Source organism: Bos javanicus, chromosome 22 (genome assembly GCF_032452875.1).
Source record: "Bos javanicus breed banteng chromosome 22, ARS-OSU_banteng_1.0, whole genome shotgun sequence".
Taxonomy (NCBI): Eukaryota; Metazoa; Chordata; class Mammalia; order Artiodactyla; family Bovidae; genus Bos; species Bos javanicus.
The window spans coordinates 52,523,677-52,547,509 of NC_083889.1; the positions used below are offsets into that span (position 1 = coordinate 52,523,677).

At 38.5% G+C, this 23,833-nt stretch overlaps 1 protein-coding gene across 3 annotated transcripts in view; it reads left to right on the forward strand.

The window, feature by feature from the left end:
* SETD2 (SET domain containing 2, histone lysine methyltransferase) overlaps positions 1-23,833 on the forward strand; it is an 82,999-nt gene that overhangs the window by 35,441 nt on the left and 23,725 nt on the right. Inside the window, exons 6-13 of one of the 3 annotated variants that reach the window (XR_009732550.1) lie at positions 1,470-1,593; positions 5,833-5,910; positions 7,677-7,774; positions 9,905-10,031; positions 16,421-16,555; positions 17,623-17,742; positions 19,358-20,020; positions 22,606-22,822. Coding sequence is in view for 1 of the 3 variants with exons in the window: in XM_061396975.1 (XP_061252959.1) it covers positions 1,470-1,593; positions 5,833-5,910; positions 7,677-7,774; positions 9,905-10,031; positions 16,421-16,555; positions 17,623-17,742; positions 19,358-20,020 (1,345 nt within the window). In the remaining 2 variants the exon portion in view is untranslated. The remainder of the gene's footprint in view (positions 1-1,469; positions 1,594-5,832; positions 5,911-7,676; positions 7,775-9,904; positions 10,032-16,420; positions 16,556-17,622; positions 17,743-19,357; positions 20,021-22,605; positions 22,823-23,833) is intronic. The other 2 variants (XR_009732551.1, XM_061396975.1) reach the window with 2 other exon arrangements.

A 23,833-nucleotide genomic window follows, 5' to 3' on the forward strand; every position in this document is an offset into this window, starting at 1 on the left:
CCCTGCTTTGGTAAAATATACTAGGACTTAATGTTGCCATGTTTCTGACACCTTCACTCATGTAACTTCCATATGCTGATGGTAATACCAGTTTTATAAACTTCTGATTCCAAGCTATTTAGATGTTCACTTTTAGAGTATTCCCACTTAACAAGGACATACTGTCAGATGTACACAGTGTAAGTAGGTGTTTGGAACAAAACTACTAGTTAGTGTTAAAATATGACAGACTCCACCAAAAAACCAAGCAAATCCCTACCAAACCCTCCAGTTTTAGGTTGTAGAAATGGAAGGCAGTGCTGTCCAGGTTGAACTAATGTTGTTGTGTGTTTAGTTGCTCGGTCATGTTTGATTTTTTTTGTGACCCTCTGGACTGTAGCCCACCAGGCTCCTCCATCCATGAGATTTTTCAGGCATGGACAGAGTCCAAAGGCTTGCAAAGAGTCTGATACAACTGACCAATTGAGCATCAGCAGATGTTGGGCAGCTATCACCTTTGTCTAGTTACAGAAATTTCTATCACCCCTAAAGGAAACCCCTTAACCCAGTCAGCAGAATCTCCTTGTTGCTCCCTCTTCCCAACCTTTGGCAACCTCTAAATCTGCCATTTCTGTGGATTTAACTATTCTAAGTATTTGTTTCCGGCTTCTTAAAGAAAGTTTTAAGCATAGCATTTTTTTTTTTTAAGCATAGCATTTTTTTAGCATGGCCCCCCTCCCCGAAAAAAAGAAATATACTGATTTTGTCAGTATATCATAACAAATACAAATGATTTGCATTTTTACATTTAAAAAGTCTCTTGGGTATTTGTTGTGGTTCAGTCGCTTAGTCATGTCTGACTCTTTGTGACCCCATGGACTGTAGCCCACCAGGCTTCTTTGTCATGGGATTTCCCAGGCAAGAATACTGGAATGTGTTGCCATTTCCTACTCCAGGGGATCTTCCTGGACCAGGGATGGAATCCATGGCTCCTGCATTAGCAGGTGGATTCTTTACCACTGAGCCACCAGGGAATGCCAGTGGTTAATGTTAGGGCATGTTCGTTTATTTTTTTGCTTTGTGTCTTGGGGGGTCTTAGTTCCCTGACTAGGGAATGAACCCCAGGCTATAGCAGTGAAAGACCAAGTCCTACACACTGGCCCAGGGAATTCCCAGGGCATATGTATTTTGCAAGGATTAGAGAAAACTTCCAGGTAGGTCATTTCTTGTCAGAACTTGGGAGTAAGGCATAGAGAAGTATTTGTTTACATGGAGGTAATACTTGAAATCATTGGTGAGAATGAGCTTTTATAAAGGGAGAGAGAAGAGACTGAGAATTAATACCTTCAATAGAGAAGAAACAGATGAGTAACTACTAAAGAACAATCAAGGGTAGAAGCTAACTGAAAGAAGCCAAGAAGGGAGCTTAATCATGACTATTGATAAATGTTAGAGAAAACTAACAGACTTCTTTTTCTTTTTTTGGCCAGGAACACCTTTGTCCTGGAATATTGTGGAGAGGTACTTGATCATAAAGAGTTTAAAGCCCGGGTAAAGGAGTATGCACGAAACAAAAACATCCACTACTATTTCATGGCCCTGAAGAATGATGAGGTAAGTGGCATGAATATGTTTGTTTTGAAGCAGATCTGGAAATTGTTGAGTTTGAAAGGGATCATTGATATGGACTATAATATCAATATAATATTGCCACAAATATAAGTGGCAAAAATAAGGAGCTGAATAATGTGTATAGTTTTTTTCTATTTGCTTTAAAAAAGGATGAGGGAGAAGTATTTACATGTATATGTAAATGTAAACATGCATGTTTCACACTACAATTCTTAAAAATCACTGATGTCTCCTAAAGAGCTTTTGTTTATGTGGATTATATTTATCAATATATTAAAAGCTGAGAAGTTGAAAATATATTTTTATTAAACCATTTAAAAGTGACAATAGTTCAGTCGCTCAGTCGTGTCTGACTCTTTGTGACCCCATGAATCTCAGCACGCCAGGCCTCCCTGTCCATCAAAAACTCCCAGAGTTCACTCAGATTCACGTCCATCGAGTCAGTGATGCCATCCAGCCATCTCATCCTCTGTCGTCCCCTTCTCCTCCTGCCCCCAATCCCTCCCAGCATCAGAGTCTTTTCCAATGAGTCAACTCTTCGCCTGAGGTGGCCAAAGTACTGGAGTTTCAGCTTCAGCATCATTCCTTCCAAAGAAATCCCAGGGCAGATCTGCTTCAGAATGGACTGGTTGGATCTCCTTGCAGTCCAAGGGACTCTCAAGAGTCTTCTCCAACACCACAGTTCAAAAGCATCAATTCTTCAGCGCTCAGCTTTCTTCACAGTCCAACTCTCACATCCATACATGACCACTGGAAAAACCATAGCCTTGACTAGACAGACCTTTGATGGCAAAGTAATGTCTCTGCTTTTCCAAAATCACCATCTGCAGTGCCTCTTTCACTCTCATCAAGAGGCTTTTTAGTTCCTCTTCACTTTCTGCCATAAGGGTGGTGTCATCTGCGTATCTGAAGTTATTGATATTTCTCCCGGCAATCTTGATTCCAGCTTGTGTTTCTTCCAGCCCAGCGTTTCTCATGATGTACTCTGCATATAAGTTAAATAAGCAGGGTGACAATATACAGCCTTGACGTACTCCTTTTCCTATTTGGAACCAGTCTGTTGTTCCATGTCCAGTTCTAACTTGCTTCCTGACCTGCATACAAATTTCTCAAGAGGCAGATCAGGTGGTCTGGTATTCGCATCTCTTTCCGAATTTTCCACAGTTTATTGTGATCCACACAGTCAAAGGCTTTGGCATAGTCAATAAAGCACAAATAGATGTTTTTCTGGAACTCTCTTGCTTTTTTCCATGATCCAGCAGATGTTGGCAATTTGATCTCTGGTTCCTCTGCCTTTTCTAAAACCAGCTTGAACATCTGGAAGTTCATGGTTCATGTATTGCTGAAGCCTGGCTGGGAGAATTTTGAGCATTACTTTACTAGCATGTGAGATGAGTGCAATTGTGCAGTAGTTTGAGCATTCTTTGGCATTGCCTTTCTTTGGGATTGGAATGAACACTGACCTTTTCCAGTCCTGTGGCCACTGCTGAGTTTTCCAAATTTGCTGGCATATTGAGTGCAGCACTTTCACAGCATCATCTTTCAGGATTTGAAATAGCTCAACTGGAATTCCATCACCTCCACTAGCTTTGTTCGTAGTGATGCTTTCTAAGGCCCACTTGACTTCCCATTCCAGAATGTCTGGCTCTAGGTGAATGATCACACCATCATCATTATCTTGGTCTTGAAGATCTTTTTTGTACAGTTCTTCTGTGTATTCTTGCCATCTCTTCTTAATATCGTCTGCTTCTGTTAGGTCCATACCATTTCTGTCCTTTATCGAGCCCATCTTTGCATGAATATGTTCCCTTGATATCTCTAATTGTCTTGAAGAGATCTCTAGTCTTTCCCATTCTGTTGTTTTCCCCTATTTCTTTGCATTGATCGCTGAGGAAGGCTTTCTTATCTCTCCTTGCTATTCTTCAGAACTCTGCATTCAGATGCTTGTATCTTTCCTTTTCTCCTTTGCTTTTCGCTTCTCTTCTTTTCACAGCTATTTGTAAGGCCTCCCCAGACAACCATTTTGCTTTTTTGCATTTCTTTTCCATGGGGATGGTCTTGATCCCTGTCTCCTGTACAATGTCACTAACCTCCGTCCATAGTTCATGAGGCACTCTATCTATCAGATCTAGTCCCTTAAATCTATTTCTCCCATCCACTATATAATCATAAGGGATTTGATTTAGGTCATACCTGAATGGTCTAGTGGTTTTCCCTTTCTTCAATTTAAGTCTGAATTTGGCAATAAGGAGTTCATGATCTGAGCCACAGTCAGCTCTTGGTCTTGTTTTTGTTGACTGTATAGAGCTTCTCCATCTTTGGCTGCAAAGAATATAATCAGTCTGATTTCGGTGTTGACCATCTAGTGATGTCCTTGTGTAGAGTCTGCTCTTGTGTTGTTGAAAGAGGGTGTTTGTTATGACCAGTGTGTTCTCTTGGCAAAACTCTATTAGTCTTTGCCCTGCTTCATTCCGTATTCCAAGGCCAAATTTGCCTGTTACTACAGGTGTTTCTTGACTTCCTACTGGTGCATTCCAGTCCCCTATAATGAAAAGGACATCTTTTTTGGGTGTTAGTTCTAAAAGGTCTTGTAGGTCTTCATAGAACCATTCAACTTCAGCTTCTTCAGTGTTACTGGTTGGGGCAAAAACTGTGATACTGTGATATCTGGGGCAAAATTACCATGATATTGAGTGGTTTGCCTTGGAAACGAACAGAGATCATTCTGTCGTTTTGAGATTGCATCCAGGTACTGCATTTCGGACTCTTGTTGACCATGATGGCTACTCCATTTCTTCTAAGGGATTCCTGCTGGCAGTAGTAGATATAATGGTCATCTGAGTTAAATTCACCCATTCCAGTCCATTTTAGTTCGCTGATTGTTAAAATGTAGACGTTCACTCTTGCCATCTCCTGTTTGACCACTTCCAATTTGCCCTGATTCACGGACCTGACATTCCAGGTTCCTATGCAATATTGCTCTTTATAGCATCGGACCTTGCTTGTATCACCAGTCACATCCACACCTGGGTATTGTTTTTGCTTTGGCTCCATCCCTTCTCTCTTTCTGGAGTTATTTCTCCACTGATCTCCAGTAGCATATTGGGCACCTACCGACCTGGGGAGTTCCTCTTTCAGTATCCTATCATTTTGCCTTTTCATACTGTTCACGGGGTTCTCAAGGCAAGAATACTGAAGTGGTTTGCCATTCCCTTCTCCAGCGGACCACATTCTGTCAGACCTTTCCACCATGACCCACCCTTCTTGGGTGGCCCCATGGGCATGGCTTAGTTTCATTGAGTTAGACAAGGCTGTGGTCCTAGTGTGATTAGATTGACTAGTTTTCTGTGAGTATGGTTTCAGTGTGTCTGCTCTCTGATGCCCTCTTGCAATACCTACCGTCTTACTTGGGTTTCTCTTACCTTGGACGTGGGGTATCTGTTCATGGCTTCTCCAGCAAAGCACAGCCGCTGCTCCTTACCTTGGATGAGGGGTATCCCTCACCGTCTCCCCTCCTGACCTTGAACGTGGAATAGCTCCTCTAGGCCCTCCTGCTCCCTTGGACGTGGGGTTGCTCCTCCTGGCCGCCGCCCCTGGCCTTGGACATAACAATAAGTGACAATAAGCCCATTATATATTGACACAAATATGCTTTTATGAAAATTGTTTTCCAAAAAAGTTGTTTTTTAGTGAGGAGCACCATTTACAATTTGTTTAATGACTGGCTTAATAAATTTAGCTAGATTCTCATGTCTGCCTCTGTTCAGTCTAGAAATGCAAGTTGTAGGAACTTATCCTTGGATCTGCTGATTCTCACTGTTAGAGTGGATCCAGCAAGAGTTTTAACAAGCTCTCCAGTGGATTTAGATACATACCCAAACTTGAGAGCTACATACTGTGGTATTTCATGCATACATTTTAAAATGAAGTTTTATACACGTGAAGTAAGTTTGCAGTATAATAGGATGTAAGAAATAGCTAAAAGAAAATGAGACATTGATCAATATGGAGATAATTTGACCCAGAGGTGAAATGTTTATAGCAGATCTCTTGAGAATTAAGAAGCTGGATATTTGACACTGTGATGTGTAAAGTTATGTGAGAGAGTTCTCTAAAGGAACAGGATATTAAGGGTGTTTAATTTGCCAGATGCTTTTCTTTTGCAAAATGCACATATATTTAAGGTCTCATTTTTAACTCTTAAATTATCCTTTTCCCTAGATAATAGATGCCACTCAGAAAGGAAATTGCTCCCGGTTCATGAATCACAGCTGTGAACCAAACTGTGAGACTCAAAAAGTAAGTTGAGGTAGATATGAGTTTGAAATATTTGTTCACGACTGCTGTTCTATTAATTTTAGATCTATATCAAAGATACCCATGGATATTATTTTTAATCAGTTTTTCTTACTCTGTTCTTAAAATTTATTTTTAAATAAGTTTAGATTTATAGAATAATAAATAGTGAGGACTGAGTTCCTGTATGCTATCCTACATTAGCTTCCCCAACTGTCTACTGAATGTAACCATAGTACAGTTACCCAATCCAGGAAATACTATTAACCATTAACTCTTTTAAAGACCTTGCTTAAATTTTGCCGTCTGTCATTTTTCTAGTCTAGGATCCCATCCAGGAGCTCCAATTGCATTTAATTGTCACATCTCTTTGCCTATAAGTTTTATATATTGTTAAGGTGCCAAAATGAGAAACTAAATTTTAATTTTGATGAAGTCCAATGTGCAGTATTCAGATTTTATATCAATTATATATCCGTCTTATCCAGGTGCCAGATTTGGTGGTTTTAATATTTGTAAGGGACTGAGTGGCTGCAGATGAGAAAGATAATATGTGGTGTGCATGTAGGTATTCTTCTCACCCTCAACAAGGCCAGACTTTAGGTCTTGGTTATCTTTAGGTCCCTGTGCCTGGCACATAGTTGACATGCTTGATAAATCCATGTACTGAATTTGATAAAACATTTTGAGATAATTAATGATCTCCATACCCTCTGATTTGTGTTTTCAGCTTAGGAAACACACACACGTGTGTGTGTGTGTGTGTGTGTGTGTGTGCGTGCGTGCGTGCGCACGTGTGCATGTATGTACATATATGTGTGTGTATATATGAATATATACATATGTACATATATTCACACACATATATCCACGTTAGAATATTGTGGTTCTGTTTTAGGTTAAGAAAGCTATGGATTCACTCCCTAGAAAAATACATCAATAATTTCCTCTCATATTGAAATAGTGCTTTTGACTCTTGGATATTTTTTGCTCTTTGATCTCTGTACTAATAGATGTAGCTCTCCCAAGAGCCGAAACATATAATGAATAGGAGAACCCAGTGTGGAATTATTTAATTAAGTTCTGGTTCTAGTTTTGACTGCAGCTGGTGGCCACATGTCTAGCCATGAGACTCTAGTTTTACTGTGTCCCTTCACCTCTTTAAGCCTGGGTTTTTCATCCATAACATGCTCAGATGGTCTAGACAGGAGCTCTCCAGTCAACTTACATCTTAGATATTTTGGAATTACAAGGTCCAGTTCTGGCATATTTACCCCCAGTTTAATTGTCGAGTTTTATGCTCTTTTCTGATGCTTTACTTTCTGTACACTCAGCATTATAACCACGGCTTCATGCAGTTAAACTTTGGCATTATTGTTTTCCTGTTTCCACGCCCCATCTTATCTTAGAAAATAGTTACTTTTTACGTAGTATAAAGTAATACAACTTTGTCTGGTACTCATTGATACCAAACATTCCCTATATGCCTGTTTTTGGTACAAGTGAATCCTTACTGTATGGAAATGTATTTTTAAACAAGTTAAAATAGCAGTTAATTTTATTAGAGATAAATTATAGATGATACTGTATTGGTAGCTCATTAAGTAAGATTGATACTTCTTTTTTTTTTTAATTCCTCCATTTGCTGTGTGGAAAAGCATTTATTGTCCAAAGAGACACATACATAATTAAGGCAGATAATGATGATCTTAAAAAAAAAAAAGATTAACCAGTCATTAATTTATTTTCTTTTAAAAACAACACCTTAGTGGACTGTGAATGGACAACTGAGAGTTGGGTTTTTTACTACCAAACTGGTTCCTTCAGGCTCCGAGTTAACATTTGACTATCAGTTCCAAAGATACGGGTAAGTATTGATTCTGTTCTGTTCTGCTGCTTCTGACGGGGAAATACTGTTTAGATGTAGGAGTCTAAAACTTAGATGTGAATTACTAAGAAGTTATATGCACTTTCAGCTCTTATCTCTAGTGTTCTCTTGTAGTGTTTTCCTTTTACATGTCACATCAGGCCATTAAGGGATATTGTGCAGGAACTACATGTTCCTCTGAACCTCATTTATATAATTATGTTTCTAATGTAATTTTAAAACTTTTTATTATAGAAATGTCAACAGGGTGTGGATGTGTATAAAGAAAACAATATAATAAATCCCTGTGTAGCCATAATTCATCTGTCAATTATCAGCTCATGGCTAATCTTGTCTCATCTATATCATATCATTCTCTGAAAAAATATTTTTGTTACCTAGTTCCGTCTACCAAAAACTGATACAATAGCACTGAATACCCCTTGCATTTATATTGTGGTCTTATAAAACCCCACTAAAAGAAAGGTGTCAAGTTTGTGACAGGTATTGACTCTGGATTATCTCCTCATGCCAGAAAACCAGTTATAAACGATTATGAGGGTCATGTCCAAAGGATTCAGGACTAATTTGAATAGAATCTCACTTACTGAAAGTGGGAGAGTTTTTATTTAGACTTAAGCATCAATAAGAATAACTACCAGTGGTTTGAAACACAGTATTATAAAACCCATGAGTTTAATAATTCTTTAAAACTGCATTAGTCATAATTTAAAGGAACCAATTCGTGATTTTGAAAACTAATTTATGGTTTTTTAAATTGAAATATAGTTGATGTGCAGTGGTACAGAAGTTACGTGTGTACAACATGTGTTAAATCACTTCAGTCATGTCTGACTCTCTGCTACCCTATGGACTGTAGCCCACCAGGCTCCTCTGTCCGTGGGATTCTCCAGGCAAGAATACTGGAGTGGGTTGCCATGTCCTCAGCCAGGGGATCTTCCCGAACCCGAATCTTCTGCATTGGCAGGTGGAGTCTTTACCACTGAGCCACTGGGAAGCCCTTGTAGCCTATTTATTTTATGCATAATCGTTAGTACCTCTTAATCCCCTATCCATCTTTTGCCCCTTCCCCTTTATCTCCCCTTACTAGTAACCACTGATTTAAAAAATAAAAGAGGGAAAAAAGTCAAGTATTTATCCTTCCTTTCTTAAGTGAATTCTATTTCAGATTCAAGCAGTTTGTGAGAGGAATTCTTTATAAAGATATTTTAGCTAATAAATGAGGTAGTGATGGTATCACCGTTTGCAACACCTAATGAACTAATCGATTTAGGCAATAGTCAGATATGCTGAGATTGACCGAGTTCCACATAGGGCTCCATTTTTTTTTCTCTTGTCCCCTTTGAAAGAAGGGAAACAAGAAATTAGATCTGTTTGTGATCCCTGGCTGTATTTATCAAATATTTTTGTGCCTCTGATTGTTACTGTTAAATACTAAAATCTATCAGTTTGCTTTTGGAATAGTCCTTCACGTTTTCCTTAGGTAGCTCTGGTTGCCAAGTAAATAGTTGGCAGAGGTGATTTATACACAGGACTGTAAACTTAGGCCTGTTCTTTCTTCCACTTCTCCTTGACTCCATGGTTACATTTATTTATTACTATATGTATTAGTAGTGTCTCATCCTTAACGTAATGATAACTTTTAATAGCCACGTGTTTCCTAAGTGTCCTTTACTAATTATGCATTTTATTATCTATATATGTATTCATAAGAATACATCTTGTTCTGTGTGCCAGTTAAATATTCATGTGTAAGTAATAGATACTGATCTATTTAAGCTATTTTGTTCTTAGCCCAAACAGATACATGATTTCTTATTTTCATACATTAGTAGGAACTCTCATAAATGGAGAAATTACTTATTAACTTCTTGGCTAGTTTTGTCTAGCTAATAAAAGAAGATTGGGAAAAAATGAATTTTTTAAGAGCAATTTTCAGGCATTTCCATTAGCTAGTATCAGATTTGTTGGTATCTCTTGAAATAATTGTTTGGTTTTTTTCTTTAGGTTGGATTGACTTCTCTCTTGTATGTAATTGCTATACTACTATCAACAGTTTTTATGGTTTACCTTCACATAACAGACATCTTTCTTATGTTCCTTGCACAGGAAAGAAGCACAGAAGTGTTTCTGTGGGTCAGCTAATTGCCGGGGTTACCTGGGAGGAGAGAACAGAGTCAGCATCAGAGCAGCAGGAGGGAAAATGAAGAAAGAACGATCTCGTAAGAAGGATTCAGTAAGTTCCATTCTTCTTTCAGCTTTCACCATACACATTTCGAGAAGGAAGGTAACTTTACTGATTGAACTTTGAAAAGTTAAACTACAACCAGAGAAAGTCAGGATTAGTAGATGAGATAATTTTGGAAAAGTACAATTGCTATTTTTAGTTCATAGAGATTACACTTGAATACTAAGAACTGTTGAATTCATCTTGAAAACACATGGGCTAATAGTTTTTAAAAGCCTGTAAAATTTGTAATTTTACGTATAAGTAACTTGTTAATCTGTCATGTTAATCTGCTCACATAAGTCTGATCTACATTCCTAATCTTTTAATACTAGTGTTTTCATTTGTTTGCAAGTGTTCTTAAAATCTCTAATCCTCTTTGGGAGCATAAGGTGAGTTTTGAGAAGTAACAGGTGACTCAGGAGTGAGAAAGGGATAGTCTCAGATGGTCTTTTTATTTAATCCATTATACCAGTGGTTAATAGCCTTTTTTCTACCTCAGTTCACACCTGAGACAACTACTGGAGGTAAGTGGTATCTTGGTACTGAAGGGACTCTTAACTGGGACAAGAATTTTGTGTTGTTTTTCAAACCTCCCCTGTCTGAGGATCCCTTTGTGAGAGCAGTGTTTCTTCACCTCAGAACCACCTGCAGGGTCCGTCCTAAAGATGCACATTTTGGGACCTAACCCTAGACCTGCAAATCTTCAGGGAGGGCTGGGTGAAGGAGCCAGGGAGCCTCAAGTGTCAGCCAACAAATCTATCTGTGATTCTTGCAGCTAGCTCATTTCTAGGCTTTTCAGAAACCCATACTACTAAGAATCATAGATGACAGCCATCTTACTATTTAGATGAGCAGACAACAGACATAAGACACGGAAGGGATAATAGTTAAAAGGTGATTTCAGTAAACCCAAATTAATTGTAGAGAATGAATTGAGAATCTGAATTCTATAAGAAGATTTAGATAGCAGGAAGCATTGAAAAGGGCCGTTTAAAAATTCCCCAAAAAAGGGTCATTTAAAAAATGTGAAAAAGGAAAGTTTATAAGAAACAGTTTTGCTTGTACCACCCAGGATGAACAACTGCTCTTTAGAGTATTATCATTCAGCTCTGTTTTAGAGAGCATACGTGTTATAATTGTTGTCACGCACTTTTCTAATCACCTGACACATTAACTCATTTGCTTCTCACAAAAAGCTCTTTTAAGTTAGGAACAAAGATTTTCCCTCTACAGATGAGAACACTAAGGCTCAAAGAGGTTACATGGTCATTCCGTAGGCAATAGAAAAGAGCTTACCTAGTTCTTTTCTTTGCTCTTAACCATACTGAGTTCCTTTGTGTAGTTTTAGAAATGATATATATGTATTTCTGCAATTTGTTTTTACTCTTATTTTAAAATTTGATCTATGTTGAGGTATATACATACACATTTAACTGTTGTAAAGTTTTTCATCATGTAACTGTTCATTTACATATATTTGTACTCATGAACACTTATGTTTTCAATTTTTACTCCTCATGTCACCATTAAAGGCTTTGCACATGTCTCTTCTGTATATGTTTCTTTAAAGTGTATCCATGAAAGTGGGGTCACTGGGTTACAGCCTTTTAGCTTCTGGACTTTACTGTTAACAGGAAATTTTTCTTTTTTTTTTTTTTTTTTTTTTTTTTTTAATTTTATTTTATTTTTAAACTTTACATAATTGTATTAGTTTTGCCAAATATCAAAATGAATCCACCACAGGTATACATGTGTTCCCCATCCTGAACCCTCCTCCCTCCTCCCTCCCCATACCATCCCTCTGGGTCGTCCCAGTGCACTAGAAACTTCAGAATTACTTTTATTATTAAGGCTTATTTCATAGAATTGGTAGTTTACCAGAACAACCACAAAACTCATTAAACATGCTTCAGTTCAGTCGCTCAGTCGTGTCCGACTCTTTGTGACCCCATGAATCGCAGCATGCCAGGCTTCCCCATCCATCACCAACTCCCGGACTTTACCCAAACTCATATCCATCGAGTCGGTAATGCCATCCAGCCATCTCATCCTCTGTCGTCCCCTTCTCCTCCTGCCCCCAATCGCTCCCAGCATCAGGGTCTTTTCCAACCTAAGCTAAAATCTACATAAAGGCTTTCATTTGGCTGTTTTGTGTTTCCAAAACTTGCATTAAAAACTGTCTTGTTGGTGGGGAATGTTCTTATAATGTGATGGTTTCTTGGGTGGTATTATGCTGGCATCATAATGATAGCAGATGACTTTCTGCCTTCCTGATAAGATTCGGGAACAACTCCAAGGGACCAAGATGTAGATACTCCTGGTTTTTGCTTGTTTTTATTCTTACAGTAGTGTGTGCATATCAGTGTTTTGTATTAGTGTAGACTAAAGTAGATGTAACGTGAATCTAGTCATTTGGTGGGTTGAAGTCATGGGTTGCTCCTGATGTGAATTTGAAGCTATTCTCGAACAGAAATGTTTTGGATGAAACTTCACCCTGATAGAGGAATGACCCAGAATGAATCTGAATCCCAAAAAGTTCATCTGTCCTTGACTCTCATGAAGAGCTTCACTCTTGGTTGGTTTGTCTGAAATTCTGGCAGAATGCCCTGTTCGATTCTGAATTCTGGTCAGATATAGTTGAATAGAATCACAAAAATAGCACCTCTTGAAATTTCCACATGTTAGGGTATTCCCTGGCATTCCAGTGGTTAGGACTCAGTGTTTTCACTGTCGTAGCCCTGGGTTCCATCCCTTAGTTCCCTGGGGAACTAAGATCCTGCAAACCACGTGGTACAGCTGTCACCCCTCCCCGCCCCTCCCCACCCCAGAAAAAGAGAAAGAGAAAGAAATTCCCAAGTGTTAGTTTTTGGAAGTCTGTTGGATAGGGGATGCCAAAGAGAGGGAAAGAGAGGAGCAGTCTCAAACATAGTTTTGTGCATTTTAACTGTTAACAGGGATATGCTAATGGCACTGTAGTCTGTACCTGTCCACCCCATATTAGCCCTTGATTGGTGAACAGTTCTTATTCCTTGCTCTTAGGATTGCAGCTATATACATATAGTTTATCTGCTTAACAAAACTGTAAGCTCTTCCAGAACAGATGATTGCCTTCTTTCGGTGTGTCATAAACTGCTGCTGCTGCTAAGTCACTTCATTCATGCCCAACTCTGTGCGACCCCATAGACAGCAGCCCACTAGGCTCCCCCATCCCTGGGATTCTCCAGGCAAGAACACTGGAGTGGGTTGCCATTTCCTCCTGCAATGCGTGAAAGTGAAAAGTGAAAGTGAAGTCACTTGGTCGTGTCCGACTCTTAGCGACCCCATGGACTGCAACCCACCAGGCTCCTCCATCCATGGGATTTTCCAGGCAAGAGTACTGGAGTGGGGTGCCATCGCCTTCTCCGAATTTACACAATAAAGAGCATAAAAAGCCATGTAATAGCCATGTAATAGAGGAAATAGTTGTTTTCAGCAGCTAACAATCAAATCGTAGTGTCCAGAATATATAGAGAACTCCATCTAATCAATAATAATAAAAAATAGCCCCAAAGGAAAAATAAACAATTTCCACAGACACTTCAGTATTCCAGATAGCCAGTAAACATATGAAAAGATGTTCAATCTCATTAATCAGAGGAGTACAAATTAAAACTACTCTCAGGTGTTTGAGATCTCATAAACTAGTGTTGGAGGTGTAAATGGCTTTAGTCCGTTTTGAAAACAGTTTGGTGTTATTACTAAAGGTAAATGTACGTATACTGTATGAGCCAGCAGTTGCACTCCTAGGTCTATAACCAGAGAGAGATTTGTTTAAAATGCACATCAGGAGCCACAGCAGCACTGCTTATATTAGAAAAAGTGAAACAACTCAAATTCTCATTAACATTAGTATGACTACATTAAAATGTAATCGTGTGATGAAAAAAACTAGTCATGAAAATAATATGGCTACATGCAACAGCATTGACTCTTAAACTGTAAAGTTGACTGCAAAAGAATCATGGCACAAAAATTTTGTCCAGTGTGATTTCATTTCCAAAAAGTTAAAAATAGACAAAATTATAATATTTAGTGATTTATATATATGAAGTAAACCTATTTTAACAATCAGTGTACTATTTCCTAAAAAGTTAGGAGACATTATCTCTAGAGTGGAGAAGAGAAGGTATTATAACAAGGAAGTGGCATGCACAGCCCTTCACGAACACTGGTGGTGTTCTCCCCATCACCCCACCCAACCCTTTTACCTGAGTGTTGGTTGCTATGGATGTTGCTCCACTGCTTGTTTACCTATTTAGTTGCTAATTGTTTATATCTTAGGTTGGTGCAAAAGTAATTGCGGTTTTGCTGTTGACCTTTGCTGTTTGATATTGGTATACATTCTTAAGTAAGTGTGGTTATATTATACATCATTTTAATGAGCGTTTCTCACTTTTTTTTTTTTTTTTTTGGCTGATGACTTATTGCTTGCTCTTTATTTTAGACTATGGAAATTATTTTAGACACAGAGCAGATTCAAGCAATTGTTTTTTTTTATCCAAGTTCAAAATCGGTCATAAAGCAGCAGAGACAACTTGCAATATCAGCAACGCATTTGGCCCAGGAACTGCTAATGAACAGTGCAGTAGTGGTTCAAGAAGTTTTGCAAAGGAGATGAGAGCCCTGAAGACGAGCAGCATGGTGATCAGTCATTGGAAGTTGACAATGATGAGTTGAGAGTAATCATCAAAGCTGATTTTCTTACAGCTACTCGAGAAGTTGCTGAAGAACTCAGTGTTGACCATTCTATAACCGTATGGCATTTGAAGCAAATTGGAAAGGTGAAAAAGCGCAATAAGTGGATGCCTCGTGAGCTGACCCTAGATCAACAAAATTGTCATTTTGAAATGTCATCTTCCCTTATTGTATGCAACAACGAACTATTTCTCTGTCGGATTGTGACACACAACAAAGAGTGAATTTTCTACGGCAACCAGCAGTTACCAACTCAGCAGTTGAACTGAGAAGACGCTCCAAAGCACTTCCCAAAGCCAAAACTTGTACCAAAAAAAGATCGTGGTCACTGTTTGGTGGTCTGCTGCTGATCTGATCCACTACAGCTTTCTGAATCCCAGCAAAACTATTGTATCTGAGAAGTATGCTCAGCAAATCAGTGAGTTGCCCTGAAAACTGCAACACCTGCAGCCAGCATTGGTCAACAGAAAGGACTCAGTTCTTCTCCATGACAGTGCCCAACTGCATGTTGCACAACCAACACTTCAAAAGTTGAATGAACTGGGCTATGGAATTTTGCCGTATCTGCCATATCCACCTGACCTCTTGTCAACCAGCTACCACTCATTCAAGCATCTTGGCAACTTTTTGCAGGGAAGATGGTTCTACAACCTGCATAAGGCAGAAAATGCTTTCCAAGAGTTTGTCAAATCCTTAAGCATGGACGTTTATGCTCTAGGAATAAACAAACTTATTTCTCGTTGGCAAAGATGTGTTGATTGTAATGGTTCCTATTTTCATTACTTAAGATGAATTTGAGCCTAGTTATAATGATTTAAAATTCATGATCCAAAACCACAATTATGTTTGCACCAACCTAGTACTTTTCTATATGTATATTATATTTTATCAGAATGTATTAAAAGTGGTGCCTGGGCCCATTGAAGATAGTTCATATCCCAAAATAGTAAAGTATTACTAAAGAATAAGAATTTATAAATATTGATAAATTGTGTTGCATTTGGTTGCACTTGATTCCTTTCATTGTGGTATATTCCAGTATGTGAACATGCCAGTTTATCCAGCCTGGCCATGGGCATTTGGGTTGTTGGCAGTGTTTTGCTCTTTTGAATGGCTTTTCAATGAACATTCTTCTGATTCTCTGATGCACAAGTGCAGAAGTTTCTCTTGGGTTTATTCATAGGTGTGCAACTGCTAGGCATAGAGGATACAAATATTTCATTTTTCAAGCTAATGCTTTATTTTTTTCTGACCTACTTTTCACCTGATACAGTTTTTTTTCCTCCCATAAAGGCAGATTTTTTTGTTTTGCTTTCTTGCAGTGTCTTCAGCACCTAAAACTGTACTTGACATATAAGTGCTTGATAAGTATTTGATGACTGAATGAAGCTTTTCAAGTTGATCATACCAGTTTGTTTTCATTATTAGTGTATAAAAGTTCATTTTTTTAATTTAAAGTTCATTTTGATCCACGTCTTTGCCTAGACTTAATATTATCAGACTTCTTACAACAAGTATAACATGGTTTCTTATTGTGGTCTTAATTTTGTTTTCCTTATTACTGGTGAGATTGAGCATCTTTTCAAATTGATTATTAGGTTAGTTGGAGTTTTGTTGTTGTTCTTGTCTTATAACCAGATTTTTTTCCCTTGCTGTCGCAGGTGGATGGGGAGCTAGAAGCTTTGATGGAGAATGGCGAGGGTCTCTCTGATAAAAACCAAGTGCTCAGCTTATCCCGGCTAATGGTTAGAATTGAAACTTTGGAACAGAAACTTACCTGTCTCAAGCTCATACAGGTGAACACTTTGATATTACTTTATTTATTTCTGAATTTGAGGTGGGACATTTAAACTACAGTCCAGAATGATGAAAAGGAATAATTCTAATAAGAGTTACTCTTATTTTTAGAATGGTTTTGCAAGTTCTATATGACATTGAAAACTTGTACTCTTAAAAATGTCTTGAGTTCAGCATCACTTACTCTATTAGTAGATATTGTTTTCTTTCTAGTCAAAGAACATGGTGAGATTTTTTTTCTGTGTGTGTGTGTAATAGTTCTTAATAGAGGTCTTCCCTCCTCACTTGATTATTAGCATGCCCTTGTGTGTAATAGTTCTTAATAGAGGTCTTCCCTCCTCACTTGATTATTAGCATGCCAAGGCCATTTTTACCACATGATCTCAAAGCAAGGAATTTTAACAGGAATATGTTTATTCTTTTTTTTTTTTTAATTTAAATTTATTTATTTAAATTGGAGGCTAATTACTTTACAATATTGTATTGGTTTTGCCATACATCAACACAAATCTGCCACGGGTGTACACGTGTTCCCCATCCTGAACCCCTGCCTCCCCACCTTCCTCCCCGTACCATCCCTCTGGGTCATCCCAGTGCACCAGCCCCAAGCATCCTGTATCCTGCATCGAACATGGACTGGCAATTAGTTTCTTATATGATATTATACATGTTTCAGTGCCATTGTCCCAAATCATCCCACCCTCTCCCTCTCCCACAGAGTCCAAAAGATTGTTCTATACATCTGTGTCCATAAATTTTTTTATAGTTTTAGCTTTTCCAGTAAAAATGGTGAATGTAGTTTTTTTCTTAATCCCTCAGAATTGAACTTTAGTAAAGTCCAGGTTGACATTTTAGGTATCAAAAGAGATTATAATCTTACTCTAAAGCATTTATTAATTGCACAATTCTAATTGAATTAATCAAAACAATTTCTAGATTTCTTTTTGAATATAAACAAACTTTTCAGTCCTCTCTATGGGCCCTTTTTAATGCTGTCTCTGGTGTTATTTGTCTCCTTCCTCCAATCCCCAATACCCTGCATCCTGCTTCCCATCCCCCATGGAAGAACACACACTCACAGTCTTGTCTGAAGTCCTTTCTGGAACGTCACGGGCTGTCTTTGCTGTGGATCTGGATGGCAGAACTAGGTGATGGCCGGGAAAGTAACCAGAAGCTTCAGGAAGAGGTCAGTTCACATTCAACCTGCTTGTTTCTTTAAACTACTAAATTTATTATTTAGGTTGAGGGCATTCTGATAATATCAGTGATAATGAATTTGTTGTTGTTTAGTTCCTAAGTCATGTCCAACTCTTTGAGACTCTATGAACTGTAGCCCTCCAGGCTCCTCTTGTCCATAGGATTTCCCAGGCAAGAACTTTGGAATGGGTTGCAATTTCCTTCTCCAGGGATCTTCCCGACCCTGGGATCGAACCCACCTGTGTCTCCTACATTACAGGTGAATTCTTTACCACTGAACCACGTGGGAAGCCAGGTGGATAATGAATTTAGCTGTGTAATTATCACCCATATTAAATAATTGCATAAATTTTATCATCTCAGTGTCATTTCTGTAACTGTAACTTTACACACACCTTCCTTGAAGTAAGTTTGCCCAGTGGTTTTCTCTATGGTGTCTTTTAAAGTTTAGTACTGCATAGTTGGGAACTGCAAGAGCAAGATATAATAACATTGTTACATGAAAGACCCAGTGTGTTGCTAAAACCATAGTTTTTAAAAGTTAGGAAGCTATATGGAAGTTGAATTCTGAGGTTCTAAAAAATTAGTAAAGAGCTGAATTTTGATGACAAGAGTAAGAACATTTTGAGGAGTAATCAAGTGTTTTTAAAGATCTAAATAAATGTTCATTGATAGCATCATTAGACTTGTTATATTTATACCTTTACACACAATATTTTCTAACTTGGTTTAAATGTAGTTCTTTTTAATCATAAATTCTAATATCCCAAAGTCATTTAATAATATGCTTTTAAAAGCATAAATATGAGAGTGGTGAATTGAGTGATTGCCTTGCTTCCATCCTTCTCTCAAGAGATTCAGCAATAAATAGGAATTAGGGAAGCCTTGGGGTTTCTATAAAACTACAGTGGGGAAACACTTTGGAAAGAATTCTTGAATTTCAGAGAGTGGGGATGGATGATTATCTTGGAATGAAGAGAGAATCTCTTTGCTATACAGCTGTTTGTCAAAGACTAAGGAAGTTAAGTAATATCTGTGTTTTTGTGTGTATATAAGACATTTAAATGTATATTTTTTGTTGCATAGTTTCCAAGCATTTATCACAGTCACTTGGGAAATTTTTTAGAAAAACATACTTAAGATGAGGTCCAGTAGTGTTGATATTTTTTTTTAAAAATCCATTTGGGTTTGAGAACTACTGGTGGAGAATATTAATCAAATTAGTCCTAGTAATAGGTGAGCAGTCACCTGCTCCACATTATATTTTTGCTGGTCAGTGTTACTAAAACACTTTTTCGGGACTTTGCTGGCAGTTCGGTATTTAAGACTTTGTGCTTCCACTGTAGGGGGTGCAGGTTTCATCCCTGGTTGGAGAACTAAGATCTCATATGCCTTATGGTGCAGCAGAAAAATATTAAAAAATAAAACACCTTTCCTTCCATACTAGAAGAAAGTAATATTATGACATGTAAATCTGTCTGTGATTATAAGACCTAGATCTTGATTTAATAAGACAGCAAAAACCACTGTTTCTACAGAGTTGATCTGAGTCTCATGAAAAGTCAGCTGTACAAAGTGATTTTTTTTGTATTGTGTTTAATTAGATTATAAAGACTCTGGAACATTTACCTATTCCTACTAAAAATATGTTGGAGGAAAGCAAAGTACTTCCTATTATTCAACGTTGGTCTCAAACCAAGACTGCTATCCCTCAGCTGAGTGAAGGAGACGGGTATTCTAGTGAAAATACATCACGTGCTCACACACCGCTCAACACACCTGATCCTTCCACCAAGCTGAGCGCAGAAGCTGACACAGACACCCCCAAGAAACTCATGTTTCGCAGACTTAAAATTATAAGTGAAAATAGCATGGACAGTGCGATCTCTGATGCCACCAGCGAGCTAGAAGGCAAGGATGGGAAAGAGGACCTGGACCAGTTAGAGAATGTCCCCATCGAAGAAGAGGAAGAGCCTCAGCCGCAGCACCTACTCGTGCAACAGCTGCCTGAGCCTAAAGTTGACAGCGACGTTGCTGCGGAGGCCAGCAAGCTCCCCACGTCCGAACTGGAGGCTGACGCTGAACTAGAACACAAAGAGAGCAGTGGCGCGAAACTTGACGAACCTATTGCCGAGGAAACACCATCCCAAGATGAAGAGGAGGGTGTATCTGATGTGGAGAGTGAGAGAAGTCAGGAACCGCCAGACAAAACAGTAGATATAAGTGATTTGGCCACCAAGCTCCTGGACAGTTGGAAAGACCTAAAGGTAAGAGAACATTTCTGTTCATTTTAATCTGAATTACCCAGGTTTAGAGTTCCATAAACTTTGAGTTGAATTACCTACTTTTCTAGCTGTGTGTACTTTTGAAAAATGGAATGCTCTCTGTCAGCCAATTATAAGTATTTCTATAAATAACGTCTTTTAAACTTTGACCAGAAATACCAGCCAAACCAATACACAGATATCCCCTTTTTCCTTGCTTGCAAAAGTATATCATGATAGTAAACTTAGTCATTCAAGTGGTCTTCACATTAAAAACAAAAATCCTTTGAGTAACAAACATGAGTCTACATTTGAAGAGTCTATGTAAGAAAAAAAATGAATGTTGAAAATAGTTTGGAATTAATTTCTTGGATTAACTAGAAATTAGTTAAAATTAATTGGAAAGCCAGGGTACTCTAGCAAGTTCTGATCAAAAATGACTGAACATAAATTATCTGTTCCAGTAAAACAACTTTATATGGAGCTAATTCATATCAATTTTATTACTGTTTCTGAACTAGGCCTAGTTTTAAAAGCCTGTTTCTTTGGCCAAAAGAAAAAAACAGAGTTCTGGAACCGTTTCATCTAATACGTATATAATTGTTTGTTCAAGTATGTAGCATGATGTGCAGGGTTTTCTTTGCAGAGAACCCAGTCTGGGTCTTGAATAAAACACAGAAGTGAATAACAGGATAAGCCTAGGAGAGGTGTGGTAAATTTTGATTGTAAGTGATTTGGATCTGGGATCCAGATCTTGTGGACTCGTGGGAATAGGTTGCTACCCAGCCACTTCTTCTGTTCCTCCTGTCTTCTACCAGCGGTGAACAGCCAGATAAACCAGGAGTCCTCTCAGTTCCCAATTTTATGACTACAAAACTCACTCGTTATATCCTACCATTGGGCCTGTAGGGAACTGTCCTTACACTGAGCAGAATGAGTAGTCGGTTGTTTGTGCACTGTGCCTGTGTTTGCATTTGTAATTTACTGTGTTGAGACCCTTCTTTAAGGATGGTGTGGTTTCAGCTCTCATTTACCCATTTGAGCTCTTACTCACGCTACTCTATTTGATCACTTACAGCTCAGCATAAACTCAGCCTTCTTAAGCCTTTTGAAATCTGACCTTTTATAAATACAAAAGGAAAGATTCAAAGTTAAATCTGTTTTTGATACAGCATGTGAACACAGGGACTGGAATTGCAGTTAATCGAAAGAGTTCCTGGGACAGTCATATGTGTGAACCTTTATTTAAGGCCTGCTTTGTTGAGGGCAAAGGAGTCCCTGGAAGAAGTCCCTCCTGTGTTTGGAGACTACTGTTAGAGCCTGTGTGAAGACTGACTCAGTAAGGGGGGTGGAAATGGAGACAGGCACGCAGGTGAAGACAGGAAGGCCCTGGCAGACACAGCTTGTGAGAGCGGGCTTGCAGACCTGGTAGTTCACTTTTGCCTGAGGAGGCACTGATTGACGTAATTTTTTTAAAAAAAGACACAATCATCTTAATTTCTTAAAAACCTGTCTCTTCTTAAAATCTAGAATAAGTATTTTGTTTCTTTATATGGTAGTTTTTAAAATTATAATCGTAATGATATAAATTATTCTCTGGGATATCTTTAACTCAGATATGACTGGTATTTTAAACTCATTCTCCAGACATACATTTTTTTGAGTCCTACCAAATTATTTCTTCCCCTGCTTATTATCCTCCCATCTTAAAGATCAGTGTGGTTACACAGTACTATCTGGAATGATTCTCTTGACTTGAGATTTAAAATTTTACTTGTGCCTAAAGCATATCCTTCTTCACCTTCATACTTTGGATTTATCCCAGTTCTTAGCATCAAGGAAGTCATTAAATAAAATCTTCCTTCTTCAAACTTTATAATTTGCTCTGGAATCATTACCCATCTAGAATTGCAGTACTGAGAAATGTTTTTGCTTGACTGAACTGTGATGTTGTGGTATGCATTGGTACTGGAGTTCTTAATTCATCTGTCATTCTGATTAACATTTACCATGGTTCTAATTTCAAAACTGATTGTAGTTGTCCTTAAAATATATATACTTTAGCTAGGGACCCGTAATTTGAACATGTTTTAGAGAAACACCTTGCCTTGATGTGATTTGTATATATCCATCCTATTCCCGGCATTGAGAGAGTTAACTACTTCTGTCTGACTTCCACCTATGTGTTCAAGTAAACGTTGGCAGAAAAGAAAATGTTATTCAACCAACCTTTTTTAAGCACCTGTTTGCAAGCACGTGTTAGTTGCTGGTGTTAATTCCAAGATTACACTAAAAAGCCTTGCTCTAAGACTGTGGTTATGTTAGCCACTCCAAGCTTCCTTGACCTTCCTGGGCCACTGTAACATTGCTGGACGTGTGTTCCACTTGGCCTGTCTACGTACTGGATGGAGTGAAGAACTCAAAGAGGTTGCCTCAGGTTTCTTAGCCCTTTAGCTGTGAAGGCAGACAGTAGGGACCACCAGGGAATGAAAGAGGGTGGGAGGGAAGGGAGTGGAGCTTCGGGAATGACTCTTTGTCCTCGCAGGCCTAATGATGACCCCCCTTGTAACCTGAACCTTTCCATCCAGCTTCTCAGGGCAGCACGGAGCTTGTTAACATCACCAGCTGACCATGTGTCTCCTTTTCTCAACTCCATTTCCAACTTCGTGCTGAAGAAACACAAGAACCTAGCGTGCATTCTGTGAAGAAACAGGAAGATGGTTGGGAAGTTGGATGATGCATGAAAAATAAAATAGGTGAAAAGAGGACAGAGGTGGTTAACTCACTGGCGCCGGCGTTATTTTGGTGCGTCCATTGCCGACAATGGATGTCGTTCTGGGAAAATCCCGACTCCTGGCGAGAAAGGATTAAGTGAGCTACTTTTTCTATACCTCTATACACAGGACCACTGCCTTGGTTCCACAAGGCTTACACATTTTTGACTCCTAAAGTAGACCTCAACAAGAAACATCACTTAAGCACATTGCTACACATAAGCGTGTATTCATTTTCACATGCAGATCAACTGGGCAACGTTTTCAGCAGGGGCATGTGCATATATTTCTGTTTGTAAAAGGAATTCTTGTACATCACCCCTCGTGCTGAAAATATACCCTACGCTTCACAGGGCAAAACAGCTGGTTATAAGTGATGATTAATTATAATTTGACTGGAAAATCTTCATTCATTTGGATCATGAGAAGAAGAGGTAAGGTTCCTGTGCATTTGGCGGTATCAGTTGCAGTTAAACAGCTGAGAGACTGCGATGGCTAGTGATTCCAGAGCCTCTTTTATGAACACTTAGATCACAGGATGTGTGTCTCTTTATGGTGAAATTTGAGTAGTTAGTTACCTCGATTAGATGATTTAAGGAACATTTTGTATATGTGATAAGGTGGACTTTTCTTAAAGACCATCCTTATTATCTTCTTTATCTCAAGACATTGTCTTTATTTATTTATCTTTTAAGTTTTGGTTTTCTGGCCAAGAGGCATGTGGGGTCTTAGTTCCCCAACCAGGGATCGAGCCTACACCCTCTGCATTGGAAGGCGAAGTCTTAACCCCTGGACTGCCAAAGAAGTCCTTCAAAACATCTTTAATTAAACATTATTTTCCTAGAAAGTTAAGCATCGAACTCTCTACAGAAGTTTTAAATAATATAGAGTTACCTAACTGGAAAGTTTTGAGCTTGAGGGAATTCCCTGGCAGTCCAGTGATTAGGACTCCGTACTTTCACTACTGAGGGTCCTGGTTTGAACCCCAGTCGAGGAACTAAGATTCCACTAGCCTTGCGGCCAAAAAAAAGGTTTTGTCACT